Source organism: Zalophus californianus, chromosome 3 (assembly GCF_009762305.2).
Source record: "Zalophus californianus isolate mZalCal1 chromosome 3, mZalCal1.pri.v2, whole genome shotgun sequence".
NCBI classification, from domain to species: Eukaryota; Metazoa; Chordata; class Mammalia; order Carnivora; family Otariidae; genus Zalophus; species Zalophus californianus.
Window position 1 is genome coordinate 124,733,482 of NC_045597.1, and position 18,345 is coordinate 124,751,826.

The 18,345-nt window shown below is 38.8% G+C and overlaps 1 protein-coding gene across 6 annotated transcripts in view; it reads right to left on the minus strand.

The window, feature by feature from the left end:
• Positions 1-522: 522 nt before the first annotated feature.
• ITGB6 (integrin subunit beta 6) overlaps positions 523-18,345 on the minus strand; it is a 128,859-nt gene continuing 111,036 nt past the window's right edge. For all 6 annotated transcript variants that reach the window (XM_027590925.2, XM_027590923.2, XM_027590922.2 and 3 more), the window contains 3 exons: positions 13,978-14,097; positions 8,641-8,807; positions 523-2,709 (listed from right to left, as the gene is read on the minus strand). In XM_027590925.2, coding sequence (XP_027446726.1) covers positions 2,611-2,709; positions 8,641-8,807; positions 13,978-14,097 — 386 coding nt within the window. In that variant the 3' untranslated portion in view covers positions 523-2,610. The remainder of the gene's footprint in view (positions 2,710-8,640; positions 8,808-13,977; positions 14,098-18,345) is intronic.

Genomic DNA, 18,345 nt, shown 5'->3' on the forward strand with positions numbered 1-18,345 from the left:
TGCTCAGTGGGGAGCCTGCTTCTCCCTCTGCCTGCCACTCCCTCTGCTTAGACTCTATCTCTCTCTCTCTGTCTCAAATAAAAATAAAATCTTTAAAAAAAAAAAAGACACCAATCCTATTGGATGAGGACCCAACCTAATGACCTCATTTTAACTTAATTACCTTTTAAAAGACATTGTCTCCTAATGCAATCATATTCTGAGGTACCGGGGGTTAGGACTTCAGTACACAAATTTTAGAATAGGGACCACAATTCAGCCCATAACACTAATCCTGATTTTACAAAATGTAGGGTAATGTAAGAGCCTCTTTTAGAAAAACCCCGTGATGTGGGTGTTGTAACCATTCAGCAAACTGTAGCCGGTTCCCTGCTGTCTCCTGCCTTTGGTGGCTGCCTCTTTCTGTTCTTCTTGGCCCCAGAATGAGACCAGCAAGCTGGTCAGAGCAGGTCACAGGGATCCGGAAATCCAAGAAGAGGGTTTTATACCAAGTAAATAAAAGGAATTATCATCCATCTAAGGTTCATTGTTTAAATTACCATGTTTATTTATGTCAACATAAAATACAGTGAAACAACTTACAAAAAACCCATTTATCTTCATGTAATATAACTCTTCAGTGAACAGAAGTACTACTGTTACTGTTTTGGCCTTTTCAAGGTCCAGCCTTGGGTCAAAACGGTATTCAGGGAAATAGCAGATTCTTCCCTACCTTCCCCAATATACACACAAAGGAAACTCATATTTTCTAGAATCCCATTCTAGTAATAATAAAAAAATATCATGTGTAGAGGTGAATACCACTGTTGTGTCATTACTATCGCAACTTCCTTGTTGCTGTAGATTTTCCCCAGACCCGGGGCTTCAGTCAGGAACACAGGGCGTACCTCTGCCATTCAGGTGTCTAACGTGATTGTTTAGTAATTCTTTTAGTATAGCTGTGTATTCCCCAAGTGTCTGATTTACCTGAGTTACTTAGAAATAAGAAAAGAAATAAGTCTCCAAGTGATCAAATGTGTACAGATCTATACGGTAGAATTGAAGAAACTTATCCATTGAGTTGGCACAGATTACCTGTGCCAACTCAATGGATACATTTGAAACCTCCATTACATAATGAACTATTCACCTAGTAAAATGTTTCACACTACAATTTACTCAAAGGTAATAAACACTGCACCAAAGTACAAGACCTCACCTCTGCTCCAGTAGTTTAATTGCTATTTTTGTCTCAGGACATTTTCAAACAAATGATAGTTACCACTTAACCAACCAAATCTTTCCATCATTTCATGGACAAAAGACTTACTCTCATACTGTGGAGAGAAGAAATAGCTTGGAGCTGGAAGATTAGATTCTGGACCAGTTCTTCTACTCACTCTCTGAGGCTTAGCTTCCTTATCAAATAAGAGGACAGTGCTCTGTGAAGCCGTACTAATAGGAAATAATATTCTACAGAGTCCATCTCCTCAATCAACCTATGGATCATTAATTATCCACATGTAGTTTGCAAGTAAAATTTTACTTTTTAAAGTAAATACATGAATGCATATTGGCCATATTGCACATGAAATGTGCAAGTTAGGTTATATAAATGGAAACATAGAGATAGAAAGCCTATTACTCATGAGAGACTGTACTTTTGATGTGTTTGCTTTAAAACCATTTAAAATGTTATTCTGTTTAACCCATGTTCCTTTTGCATTACTGGAGCTTTTTTTTTTATTAAACTATTTAACCACTTAAAGTAATTTTTAACAAGAAATTAAAACTTTCATATGACATTCCCAGGGTTTAGATGACTATGAAACTAAGTAAAATGGATTGAGAAATATGGGAGAAGTAGTGGTTTGAAAACTCAGGGTCAGGAGGGAAACTGAGTGTAGAAATTTCTTCTTCAGGTAATTAAAAATAATCTAAATAATAGACTAGCTATTTTGCCTTTACTGGTAACTTTCTAATTTATTTTTTTAACTTTCTAATTTAGAAATTACTTCTTCTTCTTATAAAATACTTATTTGTGTACCTGACTTTTAGGTACATGCAAATCCACAGAAATTATTAACACTTACTACATTTGGGACATCTTTAGAAGAATTGCATCCTCTCAGTTGAAGTAAAAGTCAGTATCTCATTTCTCATAGATTTTTAAAAGAATCCACCTTTAGGAAAGGGCAGATTTACTAAAAGTTTAGAATTAATTCGCAAGTGTGATTATTAATGTGAGCATATGGACTTTGTGACTTCGCTGAGACAAAGACTTCAGGTAGCTATATCCCTGCAACAAATGAGATTCTAATTTCAAACATTTTTCAAATGCAAATCAGGCCCCCATGTGTCATTTTGATGATTTTTTGAGGCATTAATACAACAGAGTTAGTATTCCTCAATGATCCCCAAAGTCACCCCTTTGCTAAAGATATTTCTCTTCCTGATTATTTTGAACCTGCCAACACAGTCTCTAACCTTATACAGACAATGACTGATGTCCAAATGACCTATTATTATCTTAAACCAACCTCATTTTGAAGCAACAAAAAAAAGAAAAATTAAATAGTGCATTAACATTTCATATCAGTAAAGCAGACTTCTTTCATGCATGAAGTAGTTCTATCCATCTGTGGGAAGGTCCATCTTTTGTTTTTCCTTGTGTTTATAGGTTACATTTTTAAAGGTACTGGTGGAGCCTCTGTAGAGTGGATTGGTTCCCTAAAAAAAAAAAAAAAAAAAGGGTTTGAATGAAACTATGTACCTATTATAACATGGTTTTACTTTATTTAAATAATTTCATTGTCCATTACAAACTAGAAGAGAGTCAGGCTCAAGCTTGGAAGCTATTTGAATAATTTTGATTAATCATACTCTTAGCATTTTAAAATTTATACATCTCCATTTAATTTTTTAGTATGTAGAACCAGTGCCTTATATGGAGCATAAAAATCTTACCCTGTTTGGAAACACACTAATTTATGGATAGAAAACAAGACTTTGGCTGTTTTGTTCACTGCGGTTTTACCAGAGTTGAAAGAAGTGCCTAGCCAACAGCAGGCACTCAGTATTTACTGAATGAATAGAATGAACCAATAGGTGGCCCCAAAATGAAATATAAAGTAAAAAACATAAAAAAATGGGAAAAGTGAACTTGTAGAAGCAAACAAAGATGAATGACATAGTATCTGCCTTTAAAAGATGTGTTGCTGGTGGGAGGCATCACACAAGGGCACCAATAATCTTGCTAAAATGAGATCAAAATTCAGGAGAAACACCTAGCTGCTTGGGAGAAGCAAGGAAAGATCCCTAGGACAGTTAACACTGTTGTGGATGGTAAAAGAATGTGGTGGCATTCGCTTACTAGAGAATAGCAGTGTGTGGAGCACAGAGTCATGAGGCACAAGTGTGTGGGCCACAGGGCTCAGGAAGATGTACAGGTTCCAAGGTGGGTTGGGCAAGATGGCATTGCCTTGGGGGTAGTGTAGAGGATTTGTGCCATTGTCTGGATAATTCAGCTGTGCTCCTCAGGTTGTAGATGTGTTTCTAGGAGCCATCACCAGGACAAGAAGGACCAAGTCTCTGTAGGTATTTAAAGAAACAACAAGCTTGATCCTCCAATATCTCTCCTTTGGCTGAATTGCTCCAGGCAGGCTCAAGATGTCTGGGTAAAGAGCAGTTTCTTCCCTTCCACTTTCCAAGGTTGACCACACAGGCGTTGATGTCAGACAGCCGGGTTTCAAACCCAGCCCCACCACATGACCTACTTAAACAGTTCCAAATCGTGGTGTCCTCACCCACAGGAGGCATTACCAAAGTGCCTACCTCATCCATGAAATAACATACTCTTTAGCACAGACCCCAGTACATATCGAGTGCTCAGTAAGTGCTGCCTCTTCTTAGTAGTTCTTTTTTATACCTCTTCTTCACATTTGGAATGTCCTTTTCTTTAAGTTTTGGAGGGGGTTAGAAAGATACTTTCCCCCAGAGCTTTCACACTCAACATTTCTTTTTTTTTTATGTTATGTTAATCACCATACATCACATCATTAGTTTTTGATGTAGTGTTCCATGATTCATTGTTTGTGTATAACACCCAGTGCTCCATGCAGAACGTGCCCTCTTTAATACCCATCACCAGGCTAACCCATCATTTCTAAGCCCACTTCTGCTTGTGTATGAAGTCTAGGTACCACCAGGTACCTTCCAAATTACTAAATCTTGTATTTGGTCTCCTTATCTCATGAATTGTAGAGATGGCAGCAAGTTCTAGACATAGATTTCAAAACTGCAATTGTATTTGCTTTCCCAGTACATGTCTCTCAGTTCTTGAAAGAACTGAATGAACTGAAAAACATTCCTGGGCATCTCCCCACTTGTCACTCTTGGATTTGCCGCAGTGTCTTTATTGTGAGGAAGAATCACACCTGTGCCTGCTTCTATGTTGCCCAGAGCCAGTGGCCTGGCCTCTGACTGAGTAACATGTTACCTTTGTTCATGTGCCTTCAGAGAGAGATGCTATCTCAGTAATGAGGGCAAACAGAAAAGAGATTCCTTGGTGGTGGGTGATGAGTGAAGGCCAGGTCACCATACTGCTTCTACTCCCGAAGTCAACCTGGATAATTCTGAGGACCCTCCAGTCCTTATTTAGTCCTGCTGCCATAGAACTTGGAACTTGGAGAGTGAAGGGCAAACTGATGTGGTCTTAGATGCAGGTGGAGTCTCATTTGGAAACAAAAATCACGTATGAATTCTATAAAGTTAAAAAAAAAAGACTACAAGCTATTAAATTTAAGTTGGTTACAGAAAAAATACTCAATTGAAGAGGAAAAATGGCAAAAATAAGTGCAGGTTGGGGATGACAAGTGAAGCATTGTCTTGAAGGAAGAGGGAGCCTTACGGAAGAGAAAAAAATACTCTGAAAGAGTAAATGGGCTGTGAGCAGGGCCAGCTTAGATCTTCATAGGACCAGGAACACTTTTTTGGCCCCTTCCCATATCATGTCAAACATTAAAATGCAGGGCATCTAGGTGGCTCAGTCAGTTGAGTGTCCACCTCCTGGTTTCAGCTCAGGTCAAGATCTCAGGGTTCTGAGATCGAGCCCCGCGTTGGGCTCTAAGCTCAACACAGAGTCTGCTTGGGATTCTCTCCCCTCTCTGCCCCTCTCCTCATGCTGTCTCTCTCTCTCTCTGTCTCAAATAAATATGTAAATAAGCATATTAAAATACACCCACGTTCTACACTAAGTATAATTTATATGCACTATAAAGGAGGTGACTTAAGTTGCAACTGACATGATGTTATTTTGTAGACATTTAGTTGAATATTAATTTTGATTGTGCAGTTTTCGTTCTGTATTTTGAAGCAACTTTATTCAGATCTATAATATTTGGGGGCATCTCTTGCAAAGCTAGTTGTAGGGCCTGGGCATGCTAATAGGGGGTGATGGATGAAGCAGACCATAGTAGGAGGGTAAGGTGGGACTTTAAGGGTGGAGAACGAGCACCTATATATTGCTGGGAGGCAGTTGTGTTTCCTGCCCTCAGCTGATGATCAAAACTCAGGAGACTAAGCTCAAAGCAGGTTTTGTTGGCAGGAAAAAGTGTGGCAATGTCTAGTACTGCCTCCTCTAGTGCCATGTGGTGGGGGGGCAACTTCTCGCAGAGGATTTCCAGCTGAGACACAGGCTTGGATCTCCATTTCAGATGAGTCTGAGCTCTTTCCCTATTTAGACAAGTTTCAGTTTCCCCCACTGATCTGAGGTGACCAGACTGATTTCCCCAGGAGTCCGGGGGTGCTAATTTAGGCTGTAAATTTTGTAAATGCAATGGCAGATTTTTTGGAGCTTGAAAAAGTGGTAATAAGAAAGCTCTCTGTCATGACCCACAGTTCTCTTAATGATTGCCTAACTGCCAAATGCAGACCTGATTTGCTTAGCACAGTACAAAATCAATCCATGACTGTAAGAAATGTCAGACTGAACATTTTTTGCCTCTAGTTAATGACTTGTCATCCTAGAAAAAAATGTCTAATCAAAGATGAATTTAAATATCTTTCCTTTGTGTTTTCATAAAGAATATGGATGGGGAGGTTATTTTAAAAGTATAATAAAAGGTAACCTTTCTTTATGGCTGTGATGAAATGTTTCAAGAGGCAAGAAACAAAGCTCTTTCTTGTCCTGAGCTCTGTCACCTTTGGAGTCCAATGGAGGTCTATGGGTCAGTAGACCCAACTACCCTTACCAACTCTGGAGGTCCCCTGGGGTGTGAAGACCAGTCAAATTCAGTTCTTCAAGAAGAAACAGGTTTTTAGATAAAAAATGGAATCAAATTGAGGACCCCAAAAATGGATGCACCGAGTAACATTTTTTTTCAATAGTATATGTTAGTGAAATTTGAATTGAATTATTTGAATTAAACCTCTTTTGCATCCAAGTGAATAATTATTACCCAGTTATTATCTAGTCAAGAACATCAAATATTTATTATTCAAGGAAACTCAATATAACAAGGGAGTAATATTTTTCATTTATGATTTTATCTGTTTAATGCGTATTTTTGTTCCATTTTAGATGAAGAAACAGTAAAATTCAGCATTTGAATTTCAGTCATGTTCTACATCCTGAGGGAAAACAATGCATGTTTTGGGGAATTTAACTGTTAATTAAAATGTTATTTTAAAGATATTAATCATTTGTCAGTATTCACGCTTTTGCATGAGAACATTAAAATGTGCTGGTTAGGAGATACACATCACATCATTGCCCAAGTACTTGTTTGCAGAATACCTGCTTATTATTTCCAGGAGGGTCAAGGCTATGCTTGGAAGAGGCTGCAATTAGGTTTTCAGCTCCACCATGGACCAATCGTTTGGGAAGTGTCTTAACCTCTCTGAGCCTCAGTTTCCTTACATTGAAAATGGGATTATTCAGACTACTTCACAGGACTGGCATTGTTCAACCAACTACTGCCACATGGTTCTTTGTGCCAACTTAACCATATTCTTTTGCCTGATTGCCCTTTTTGACTATTGCCAGGCATTTGCTTGGCAGCTGGCGAGAGTTAAAAACATCTAGGCCAGGGGATCTGGTGAAGTTAACTGACCCAACACTTTAGCCTCATAATGCTATGTTCTAAGCCACCAAACCAACCTATCAGGTTACATTTGACCTTGTTAGGTATGGATATATTATATCTTCATTGCAAATCCAAATTTACTTTCCTAAAGGGTTTTATTTAATTATGAAAAAGTCATACATACACAAGAGGAAAGCTGTATAACAAACCTCTCTAGACCCATCACCCAGATTCAACAATTATCAAGATTTTGCCACACTCGCTTCCCTATCCCCCTCTCTTTTGGCTGAAATTTTTCAAAGCAAACCTAATTTTCATTTCCTTTCATTCCAAAATATGGATTTTTCTAGCAAAGTCATCATGCCATTATCTTATCTAATCAAATTAATCATAATTCCTTGCCATCATTCTAATACCCAGTCTATATTATTCTTCTTCCAGTTGTCCAAGAAACGTTCAAATCAGAATCAAAACAAGATCCATGCATTGAATTTCCTTGTTGCATCTAAAGGCATTTTTAATAGGAAGATGAAGTAGATGAAAATTTTCATTGTCCATTGTCCTGCACCATATGTTAGGGGTTACTTCAAAATAACTGCACAAGGTCTAGACATTCCTCATCAAGATAAACTTATCCAAAACAGAAATTCCATTTGCTTTAAGAATTGAAGATATCACTATATACTTAGAGAAAAAAGTGTTAACATGAATTTATTTGGGCAGATGAACCCAAAGGAACATGGTGTTTTCCTGTATTTTCTCCAGTGAAATCACCCTTTTTAGAACAGCAATGTAAGATAATGGCTATTAGAGAGCTGGGCACACCATTAGAGATAGAAAGGTGAAATTAAAACCATGAAATTGTTTCTATGGCCCTCTAGAAATGTAATTATCTGTCCTGTGGAAAAGAAACACAGAAAATTGGAGTCCTGTTTTGTGTTTGTCTACTGTGAAGAGGAGACACATAAATTATATCTATTGAGTACACATATTTAAAGGTTGACACTTTTTAGGTATTTTTCAGGTAGCTGTTTAAAATTTGTTATTCAGAAGAACTAACTAGATGGCTTTTAAAGTCTTCTCAACTTGGCAATGTAACCTATTATAAGTAATGAGTATTTCTATGAAAATTGACATGAACTGCCATACTACTCATGAACATTATTCCATTGGCTATAATACAACTGATTTATGGATGTGTTTAGATACAGCACCTATGCTTTATCAAATGGGGCCTGAATGATCTTCCTGGTGATGAAGATTAAATGTATTTCCGTGATGTCCCTAAGCAGCTATATAAGGAGTTTCATGAGACTCTCAGAGTGGGAGAAATCCCCACTACGCTGAGAGACAAATGCATGCTCTGAGCACTATCTAGGTCCCAGATAATGGACAGAGGTTCCTTTGTCCTCAAAGCAGAAAATAAATCCATAGCTGTTAGGGACATAGTGAGAGGGGTAGGGAAAGAACATGACATTCTTATTCTCTATTATAGAGCAGAAGAAATCTGACATCTATCTCTTCCACAAGTCACTTTCTCCCCTGGACAAGGAATAGCCCCTAGGGGTTTACATACCGTTTGCCACTTGGCCTTCGACCGTTCTGCTTCAAATTTGGCAACTTCTTTACGATCATGAAATGACACCAGCAGCTTCCAGATGCACAGTAGGACGATCCCAATGAGAAGAATAGCCAGTGAAACCCCCAACATAATCATGGGAATATTTGGGAGCTTTGGACAGTCTGTGGAAACAAAGAAAATTATATTAAGAAGATGGTATAATTGGGGTGTCTGGATGGCTCAGTTGGTTGAGCATCCAGCTCTGGGTCTTAGCTCAGGTCTTGATTTCAGGGTCGTGAGTTCAAGCCCCGGGGCTCCCAGCATGGAGCCTTAAAAACTTAACTTAAAAAAAAAAAAGAAGATGGTATGATTAATCTTGTGATGTAGAGAAAACATTTCTCATTAAATTTTCCAACCTTATTTTTTTTTCCAGTAGAAGGAAAATAGTAACATGTTTTATTTTGCTGAATTAAAAAAAAATGAGTTACTTGTTGAAGGATAGCCCTATTCCTACAAAAGAGAACAAAAGTTAGAGTTTGGTTATTTAAGGCAAATGGATATATACTTGAATGGCTGACTCAAAAAGAGTTAGAATCCAAGAATGAGGATTAATACACATGGAATATAGAAAGGACCATGAAAAAGACACAGTTTAATGACTAAAAACGGTCTCTTCTGGGTACATGATAGAATAGAAATGAAATGTGTGTATGTGTGCTCATTCACACACACGATATTACTTTTTAATGGATTTCCTTGAAACATGAACTGTCTAGGAGGTTATATTCAAACTTATATAAAACCTACCCTCCTAAGAAGTTTACTACTTGCTGCTTTTTTTTTTTATAGACAGAACACAATGATGGCTTTTAGTTTTATTTTAACATTAATGCAGTGTTCTGGTGTCCTGGAAAGTTGGGACTGGGGTCCCCCCCCGGTGGGTTCAAGTCCCATCTGATATATAGTAGCTGTCTGATATACAACAGGTCCCATGATCTCTCTGAGCCCCAGGATCCTCAACCATTAAACAAAGATGTGGGACTTCAGCATTCCTTTAACTTCCTAAGGATAAGACTGAGCTCAGGTGCTCATGCTTATTAAACTCACAGCTTCCTAGATCCTTCCCCAGAGATTCTGCTTCAGTGGGTCTTAGATGGAGCCACAGATTTTTTTATTATTAACAGTATCCCAAGGGATTCTTATCTTCAGGGAAGTTTGGGAAACTAGATGTTCTGTATAGTCCTTTCAAATTGAACATTCTATGAAATGTTATTTTGACTCTATTGATATTAATATAATTTCACAATTATACAGTGCCTTCCCTCACTGACAGCAGAATGACTAATAAATCTTGCAATATGCCTGGGAGATGATACATTTCTTAATGAAACATTATAATTAAGTTCTCCCCTTTCTTTCATGAGGAAAAAAAATCCCACATGAAAATTATCATTAAATATCTGCCTCCCTCTGCAAGAAGTAAGGTAAATCTGTGGTATCTGGGGAGGAAATGAATCATGCTTAGTTTATCCTAACTCTTATTGCTTTTAGATATTTAATAAGGAGAGTTATATACACAGGACTAGTCATGCTGCTTTCAAGGTAAGGATCTATAACTGATCTGAATTTGAGCAGGACTAATGACCCCACAACAGCATGATGGCTGGCCTCACACACTTTTGTTCTTTGGATTAAAAAAGCCATGTAAGGGGATTATGCAGAAATAAGTAAAGGAACTAATGAAGTAGTTACTGTAGTATGAAGATCTAAAGACTGTTTCCAGCATAACAAATGAACCATGGCTGCTTCTAAGAGGTTAGCAACAGTCCTGCAAAAAAGTAGCAGGCGTGTGTCAGTGAGAATATATACTGGCTACATCTTTGACTACAAAATGTCTGGGGTGGGGCGTAGCATGTTCTTGCGGAAAGCAAAATGAAGCCTGCTAAGACCCTGCAGCCAGAATGTGAATTAGGAGGGCTCTCCCACAGAGAATAAATAAAGGAGGAACAGGCAGGCATGGCCTGGCAGAGATCATTTTTTTAGAACTTGGAGTCATTATACATTTATACATTGAGAATACATTATACGTTGCGATAGTCTACAGTTCTCAAGAAAAGATTTTGGCCCAAGTACCAGAGCAGGTATTACACAATAGAAATGCCCACTGTTTATACTCTCTTTAGTATTTCCTGAGACACTCAGACTGAAGACATGTTTCTAGGTGGGAGAAGAGGGCCATCGTCATGTTGCCTGTGGAGTCCTGGCCAGGGCCAGCTAGTTCTCAGGTCCTGAGGCCCTGAGCTGCCAATCCGCCACCTCTGTCACGGGCGGCTATGGAGCGCAGAAATGTGACTTTTCTGAATTAGGTTGTGTGGTAAGTATAAAATACATATTGACTGTGAAGACTTAGTATGGAAAAAAACGAAGCATCTCAATAATTTCTCTGTTGGTCATATGCTAAATAACAATATTTTAGATAGAAGGGATTGAATAAAACATTACTAAAATCCATTTCACCAGATTTTTACTTTTTAGTGGGGTTACTAGAAAATTGAAAATTACATATGTGGTTTGCATAATAACATGTCTATCGCTGCTGATCGAACATGTTTCCGGGAGCCAGGCATTTATCACGATCCGACAGCCAGTGGGAGGCAGTATAGCGCAGTGGTTAAAAGCACAGGCTCCAAGCCCGCCGGGCAGCTTTCCCCGGCCAGCACTGGCACTTAATTACTGCCACAACTAACACAGTTTGTGACTTCTTTTTGCCTCAATTTCCTTATCTGTAAAATGGAAATAATAGCAATACTGGCTTTACGTGGTTGTTATATGGAGGGTGCTAAAAGAATTAATGCATGTAAAACATATAGAATGATACCTGGCATATGGCATTAGTAAGGGCTCAATAAATGAAAGCTACCACTACCACTATTATTATTACAACTATACTCTTCCTCCTTTTCTATCCTTAGGACTTCAAGGTCCTGGAACCTCCACTTTGGGACCTGTGGTATAATATCCACACCTACACACCTGCCAGGAAACCTCCCGACTGTCATTCCTTGACTCTGGCTCTAACTAATGTGGCTTTTCTCCTCTGAAAACTCGTCCAGGTTTAAGAAAAAAGACGAGCAAAGCTCTCCCTACAACCACACACATCCTGATGGTGACTGTTCACTTGGTTTCTTTTGAAGTTGGTTTGTAGGACCGTGGAAATCCTTAGCCTTCACTTCTTCCTATCCTGGAGTCTGATGGGCTGCCCTGGGATTCTCTGGTCTTAGCGGTCTGCGAAGGGCCTACAGATTCCAGGACAGGCTCTGTCTTCAGGGCCCCTGGAAGCTTGGGGCCTACCTAGGAACAGGAGTATTTGCCAGGGAGAAGCATCCTTGTAACTGTCAGCTGACTCCTCGGGAAGGTAATTTTCCCCTCCCTTTTCCCTACTACAGAAGCATAGGGAGAATAAAAAGCCCTAATAAAAAGTCATCAGGGAGTCTGAGTGCTTTCAGAAGGATGGCCTGTTTATGTGCCACTCAGATTGTGTGGAAGCATCAAAACATACAAACAAAAAACAACCAATAGTTCAGTAACAAGGAGGCCCTTATCAGCTAAAAGCATATTTCTCTCTCTCATGCACACACACACAAAAATAAAAATAAAAAAAGTAAAAACAACCAGATGCAAAAGCCCCTGAATTAAGAACAGTTCTGGAAGTTCATTTTTGTCGTTTGGAACTCATTTTTCCAATGGAATCAGTATCAAAATATGTGGTATTTTTCTAATCATATTTTCTTGGTTGGTTTATAATGTCTTGCACTTACTTTTTGGTTACTTTGGTATTGCTTTGGTTTTTACACTCTTTAGTGATGGCGGTTTGATACTCCTCGCTTTAAATTCAGAACTTAATATTTTATTGGCACATTGATAAGCAAGCACACACAACAAAACACATCTCCCTGCTAGCCTGCCCTTGCTGCTATTGTCTGGGGCAGAACCAGGCTCCAAGCTTTTTGGGGGAGGAGGAGGAGGAGGTTGCTGACAGCATCTGGAGAGATCTGATTTAATGCAGCTGTCATTTCTGCCAGAAAGATTTAGGAACACATCATTAATTGAAGACAGAAAAGAGGCACCTGTGAATATCTAAGAACACAGCCAGGGAGGTCTTTGAAGCTATCTGTAGCAGAGTAGTAGTAAAATGCAAAGTCCTTGGGGCGCCTGGGTGGCTCAGTCGGTTAAGTGTCTGCCTTCGGCTCAGGTCATGATCTCAGGGTCCTGGGTTCCAGCAGGCTTCCTGCTCAGCAGGGAGTGCTGAGGATGCACAGGATGCAGGGGGTGCCTGGGTGGCTCAGTTGTTTAGTGTCTGCATTCGGCTCAGGTCATGATCCCAGAGTCCTGGGATCGAGCCCCGCATCGGGCTCCCTGCTCAGCGGGGAAGCCTGCTTCTCCCTCTCCCACTCCCCCTGCCTGTGTTCCCTCTCTCGCTGTGTCTCTCTCTGTCAAATAAATAAAATCTTAAAAAAAAAAAAAAGGATGCACAGGATGCAGGCATTTTAACAAGCTCCCCAGGTGAGTCTGATACTAAAATTTAAAACTTCTCAACAAAAGTACATTTTCCACTATTTTCTTTCCTACCTGATATAAATTTCTCTCCCTCCTTCACTAAAGATGAGATTTTTATTTGAGAGCTTCCCAAGTCCCTACAAACTCCATGAGTTGGTATGGATGAAAACCCACAGAAGCAATGGACTCTTTGTATGTATAGATCACTTCCTTCCTCACCTGCTCCTTCGTGTCTTTTTTGACTCAATGACCCATTACTGTAGGTTATGAACGGGCACGTGTTTTATATGCATTATTCTATTTAATCCCTGGGTCAACCCTTAGAAGAAGGTACTATTATTTTTCCCATTTTACAGATGAGGAAATAGAGACTCAGAGGCAAGTATCTTCCAGAATGCCAAGCATCTATTAAGAGGCAGAAGCAGGATTTGAGCCAAGGTTTGCTTGATGCAAATCTCATTCTTTTAGACTGTTATGCTCCCCACTGCTAGCCTTTCCTAAAGATATACCTTCTGCTTATATTGGATTTAATCAGCCCATCTTTCTATAAACCATCAGCCAGCTTTTGAGGTGATGTGTGGTACAAATATATCTTGTTATGTGGGTTAAGGAAGAGACATTTCGAACACATCAAACCTTTCAACAGGTATATTTCAATCACTGGGAAAGTAGAAGCACTCTATCAAAGTTCTGGAAATGTCTTTCCTGGAAAGCTACCCCAAGTATCTTTCTGGTTGTTTCCTCCTCTCCCATGTACTATCACTTACCATTGACAATGGAAGGCATGCCACCCACCTTTCTCACTGATGCTGTGAATGATGCTTTTCCCTTCATTATCTGTAGTTATTAGGAATGTAATAAGACATTCATTTTCTCCTTGCAGAGAACAGGGAACAGAACTATCCTTTGAAAAATCTGCAGATAAAGGAGTCATTCATTAGATTAAATGAGATTCCAAATGAGATTATTTTTAAAGCAAGGTAGTATTGAGTTTTAATATGCAAATAGGAATTTTCAACACTGCAGAATAGGAATAGAAAAGACATAGGATTTTTCCCACCCCCTGAAGTTTTAGTTTCTACTCATGTTCCAGAAGAACAATTCCAGGTGTGGTCAATCAGGACTGACCATCAAATGCACTTATGAAACTGATGAGGGGCAGGATTTCAATAGAGTGAAAGTACTTGAAGGCAGGTATGCCTAGTTGTTTTAGGAATAGAATGGCCCTGATTGTGGTAATGAGGGGGCTGTATGTTCCTCTTGGCTGAGAGCATCTGGGAGGAAGCCTAGATTACATTTCAGAAAAAGACTACACAGCCCAAACTGATACTGATATTTCTCAGGGGGCCTTTCCCACAGTCAAGATTGCTGGCCATGTATTGTCACAACAGTAAATATCAATTAATATCAGGAAATGGACATTGAAGTATTATGTACTCAGGGACTAGGAGGATGAAAGTAAACCTCAGATTAAAAGGAACCCAGTTGACAGTTGGCCTACCATTCAGTATAGCCCCTTTGTTAATTAAAAAACAAACAATCCAGTTTTCCTCCGATCTTTTTCAAGTAGAAATGTTTTCTTATTGAGCTTATTCAAGAGACAGAAAATGAATGTCACTACAGGAATCAAAAATATAGTAAAATGGTCAATCTGAGACGTTAATACTATTTATCAGAAGTTTTAGCGGCCTGGTACCTATGCCAGAATTATGTAGCATTTTCCAAATTAAAAAAAAAAAAAAAACTTGCTTAAAATTCTCCTATCTTCTAAGTTGGAGACTTTGTAATGATACTGTTACACTTTTTCTGGAAACCAAATTGTTTTTCAGAAACCTATAACTATAACAACTATTTGCTTTTAACCTAAAATTTTGACATATGATCCAATATTAGCGTATTATGACACAGTGGGTCAGACTGTTGAAACTGGGACTGTCCTAGATAATCTTGGACATACTCTTGCTAGACCGATAACTTTTCTCGTTAGCTTAAAAATAAAACAGTTTTAATAAAACAAAATGTATATGTGCTCCTTTGATTCTAACAAAGAAAAAGTAAATAATATGCTATTTTTTGTTCAACAATGCCATAGCCACAGAAAGAAAAATGTTAATTTTTTTTTTTTGCATTTAATTTATAAGATAAAAACCTCATGTCAGGGTCTGTGAGAAGGATGTCTGTACTATCTATGAAAAAAGGGACTAGTAAAACATTTCACATTTTGGATAGGCTTTCAGAGGATAGATTTAAGTGAAGAAATTGCTTTTGAATCCATTAGAAGCATCTATTTACCTAGGACTATTAGGAAATCTAATTCTAAATCATTCTCATTTGGTCATTCTGAAATGTTTAGGATCATCTAAATCACCTGGGATTTTTTTTTTCCAATAAAGATTCTAGGGACCCTCCTGGGTATCCGATTTGAGAGGGCAGTGGTATGCACAGGAGCTTGTATTTTAGTGAGGTGTTTAACAGTATTTTTAATAAGGTGATCAGATTATAACATCCAGGAACCTCTGGGCAACAGTTGATTAGTGATATTTGTGTTATTTCATGTGTTATGTCATGCAATAACACTGTATATATAACTCATACTTTGGTCATTTTTTAGCTGGTCTTTACCACATGTCCTCCTACCACACTGCTCCAATTAACTAGGATTCATGACGTCTTGGAGAATAATGCCTTTTCTTGTTGGAGAGATTCCACCCACCCCCGGCCATGACAGTGCACACCCACTCTGTTCCTCTCAAGCTTACTTACTGGAACATTTTATTCTCAGGTAGAAAATACACAAATAGCTTATAACATTCCTTTCAGTAATATTAACCCTGCTTTTTTATTTTCTTTTAAATAGCTACATTGAAGTACAGAGAGGCTTAATTTACTTCACCAGGATTATTTAAGTTTTCATGAAACTGTTAATATGACCTTTGAGTCATGACTCCCTTCTTGCTTTAATTACTTCACCACTTCTTTCCATGACTGTTATGCTCTAGATTTAGCCAGTTTTGTCTTGTTTGGGTATTAAAATGGTATTATTGAATGTGCAATGAAAGGGTCCAGCTTGGGCTGGAGATTTGCATACTGAGCTGCTAAGGTTTTCTTTTGTTGTTCATTAAGGAATGGACCTTTCTTTTTTACCCTCCTTTATGAGTGCCAGCAATGCTTCCCTAGAATAATATGATGAAAATAAGATCTCAGGCAGTCCATGAAATTATACTTAGAAAAGGAAGAAATGTGAGAATGGGGGGCGGGGGTGGTGAGGAGGCCAGCATCTAGGAAGGTCCAGGAAGGATACAGAAATATAAACTATGTGCATGCACCACTGAGTTAAGACAACTATACATTTAAAGATCTGTGCTCTGGGGATGAGTCAGGAGTTCTCAGGGGAACAGTTTCCCAAGGAAAAGAAAGGGTTCTGTGGTCAAGTAAGTTTGGGAATCCTTCCTTACTCTAATTCTTCCTTTTGCCTCTCCTGAAAATTCACAATGCACATTTAATGTAATGTGCATAATTTTTCAGGAGTCCTGTGAAATAAACAAAAAGCTTAGCTTCCCAATTCCCAAACTGATATGGCCATCTAGCACTTTCAGAACTAGTGTCCCATGGAAAACACTCTGAGCAACAATGTTCTGAGTACATGAATGTTGGGGTAAATTAAAAAGTGACTTTCAGCAAAATGGAATGAGTGAAGTTAAACCACATGTCTTTAGAGATGCTCATGCAAGTCTCCACAGCAGTTGAGGAATAATGTCTTTGGATTATAAAGTTATGCTATTTTACTTTACTCTCCATGTCCTTGTTGGGGGAAGGATGAGCTGATAAAAGCCCCTACGCAAGAGCAAATATGTGGTGATAATTTCAAGGTGATGTGATCAATGTCATAACTGGGTGAGTAACTTGAAATAGAACTTATAAAAATCCTCATTGGAGCTGGAGTGGTGGGCGGTGGGAGGGATGGGGTGGCGGGGTGATAAACATTGGGGAGGGTATGTGCTATGGTTGAGTGCTGTAAATTGTGCAAGACTGTTGAATCACAGATCTGTACCTCTGAAACAAATAATGCAATATATGTTAAGAAAAAAAAAAGAAGAAGATAGCAGGAGGGGAAGAATGAAGGGGAGTAAGTCGGAGGGGGAGACGAACCATGAGAGACGATGGACTCTGAAAAACAAACTGAGGGTTCTAGAGGGGAGGGGGTGGGGGGATGGGTTAGCCTGGTGATGGGTATTAAAGAAGGCACATTCAGCGTGGAGCACTGGGTGTTATGCACAAACAATGAATCATGGAACACTACATCAAAAACTAATGATGTAATGTATGGTGATTAACATAACAATAAAAAAATAAAAAGAATCCTCATTGGAAAAGTGATTTTTTAATTCATAGGCTGACAAATATATTTTTTCTCTCAAATTCAACAAGGTTAGTGCTTTAAATGGTATTAGGAATCCAGTTATTATTTTCAGTTTCTCAGTTAGAAATAGTTGTATTCCCCTGTTTTGAAGATAATTTACCCAGTTAACACAAAAAGAATAATGCAAGGGGCGCCTGGGTGGCTCAGTCAGTTAAGCATCTGCCTTCGGCTCAGGTCATGATCCAGGAGTCCTGAGATAGAGCCCCATATCGTGCTCCCTGCTCCACAGGAAGCTGCTTCTCCCTCTGCCTTTGCCTCTCCCCCTGCTCATGCTCTCTCTTTCTCTGTATCTCTGTGTCTCAAATGAATAAATAAAATCTTAAAAAAAATCATGCAAATATTTTGAATGCCCCTTGAAACCTAGTATTCCTCTCAAATCCAAACATTTATGATAATCTATTCAGAAAACTATGTATTTAACTATAGTAACTCTCTGTTCAGGACTTACCATGTTTCCAAGGTTTACTCTTTTTCCCCCCTCAGCACATTGGTTTCCCATGCTGCCTGTGAATGGAGTTCTAGTCATTTGCAGGACATTTTCTGCAATTTTTAGCCATTTCTTAGAAACACTTGGTAAATATCTCAACTGTTTGCCGTGAAATGAAGCCCGAGGATATGCACTGACTTTGAGCTAGTTACTAATGTGGCCAGTCCACAAATGATACTTTCCTCAGTGATTTTACCGCATCCTGCTTTCAGTATTAGTGTAAGGTACACACCATCTTGCCCAATTTATGGTTATT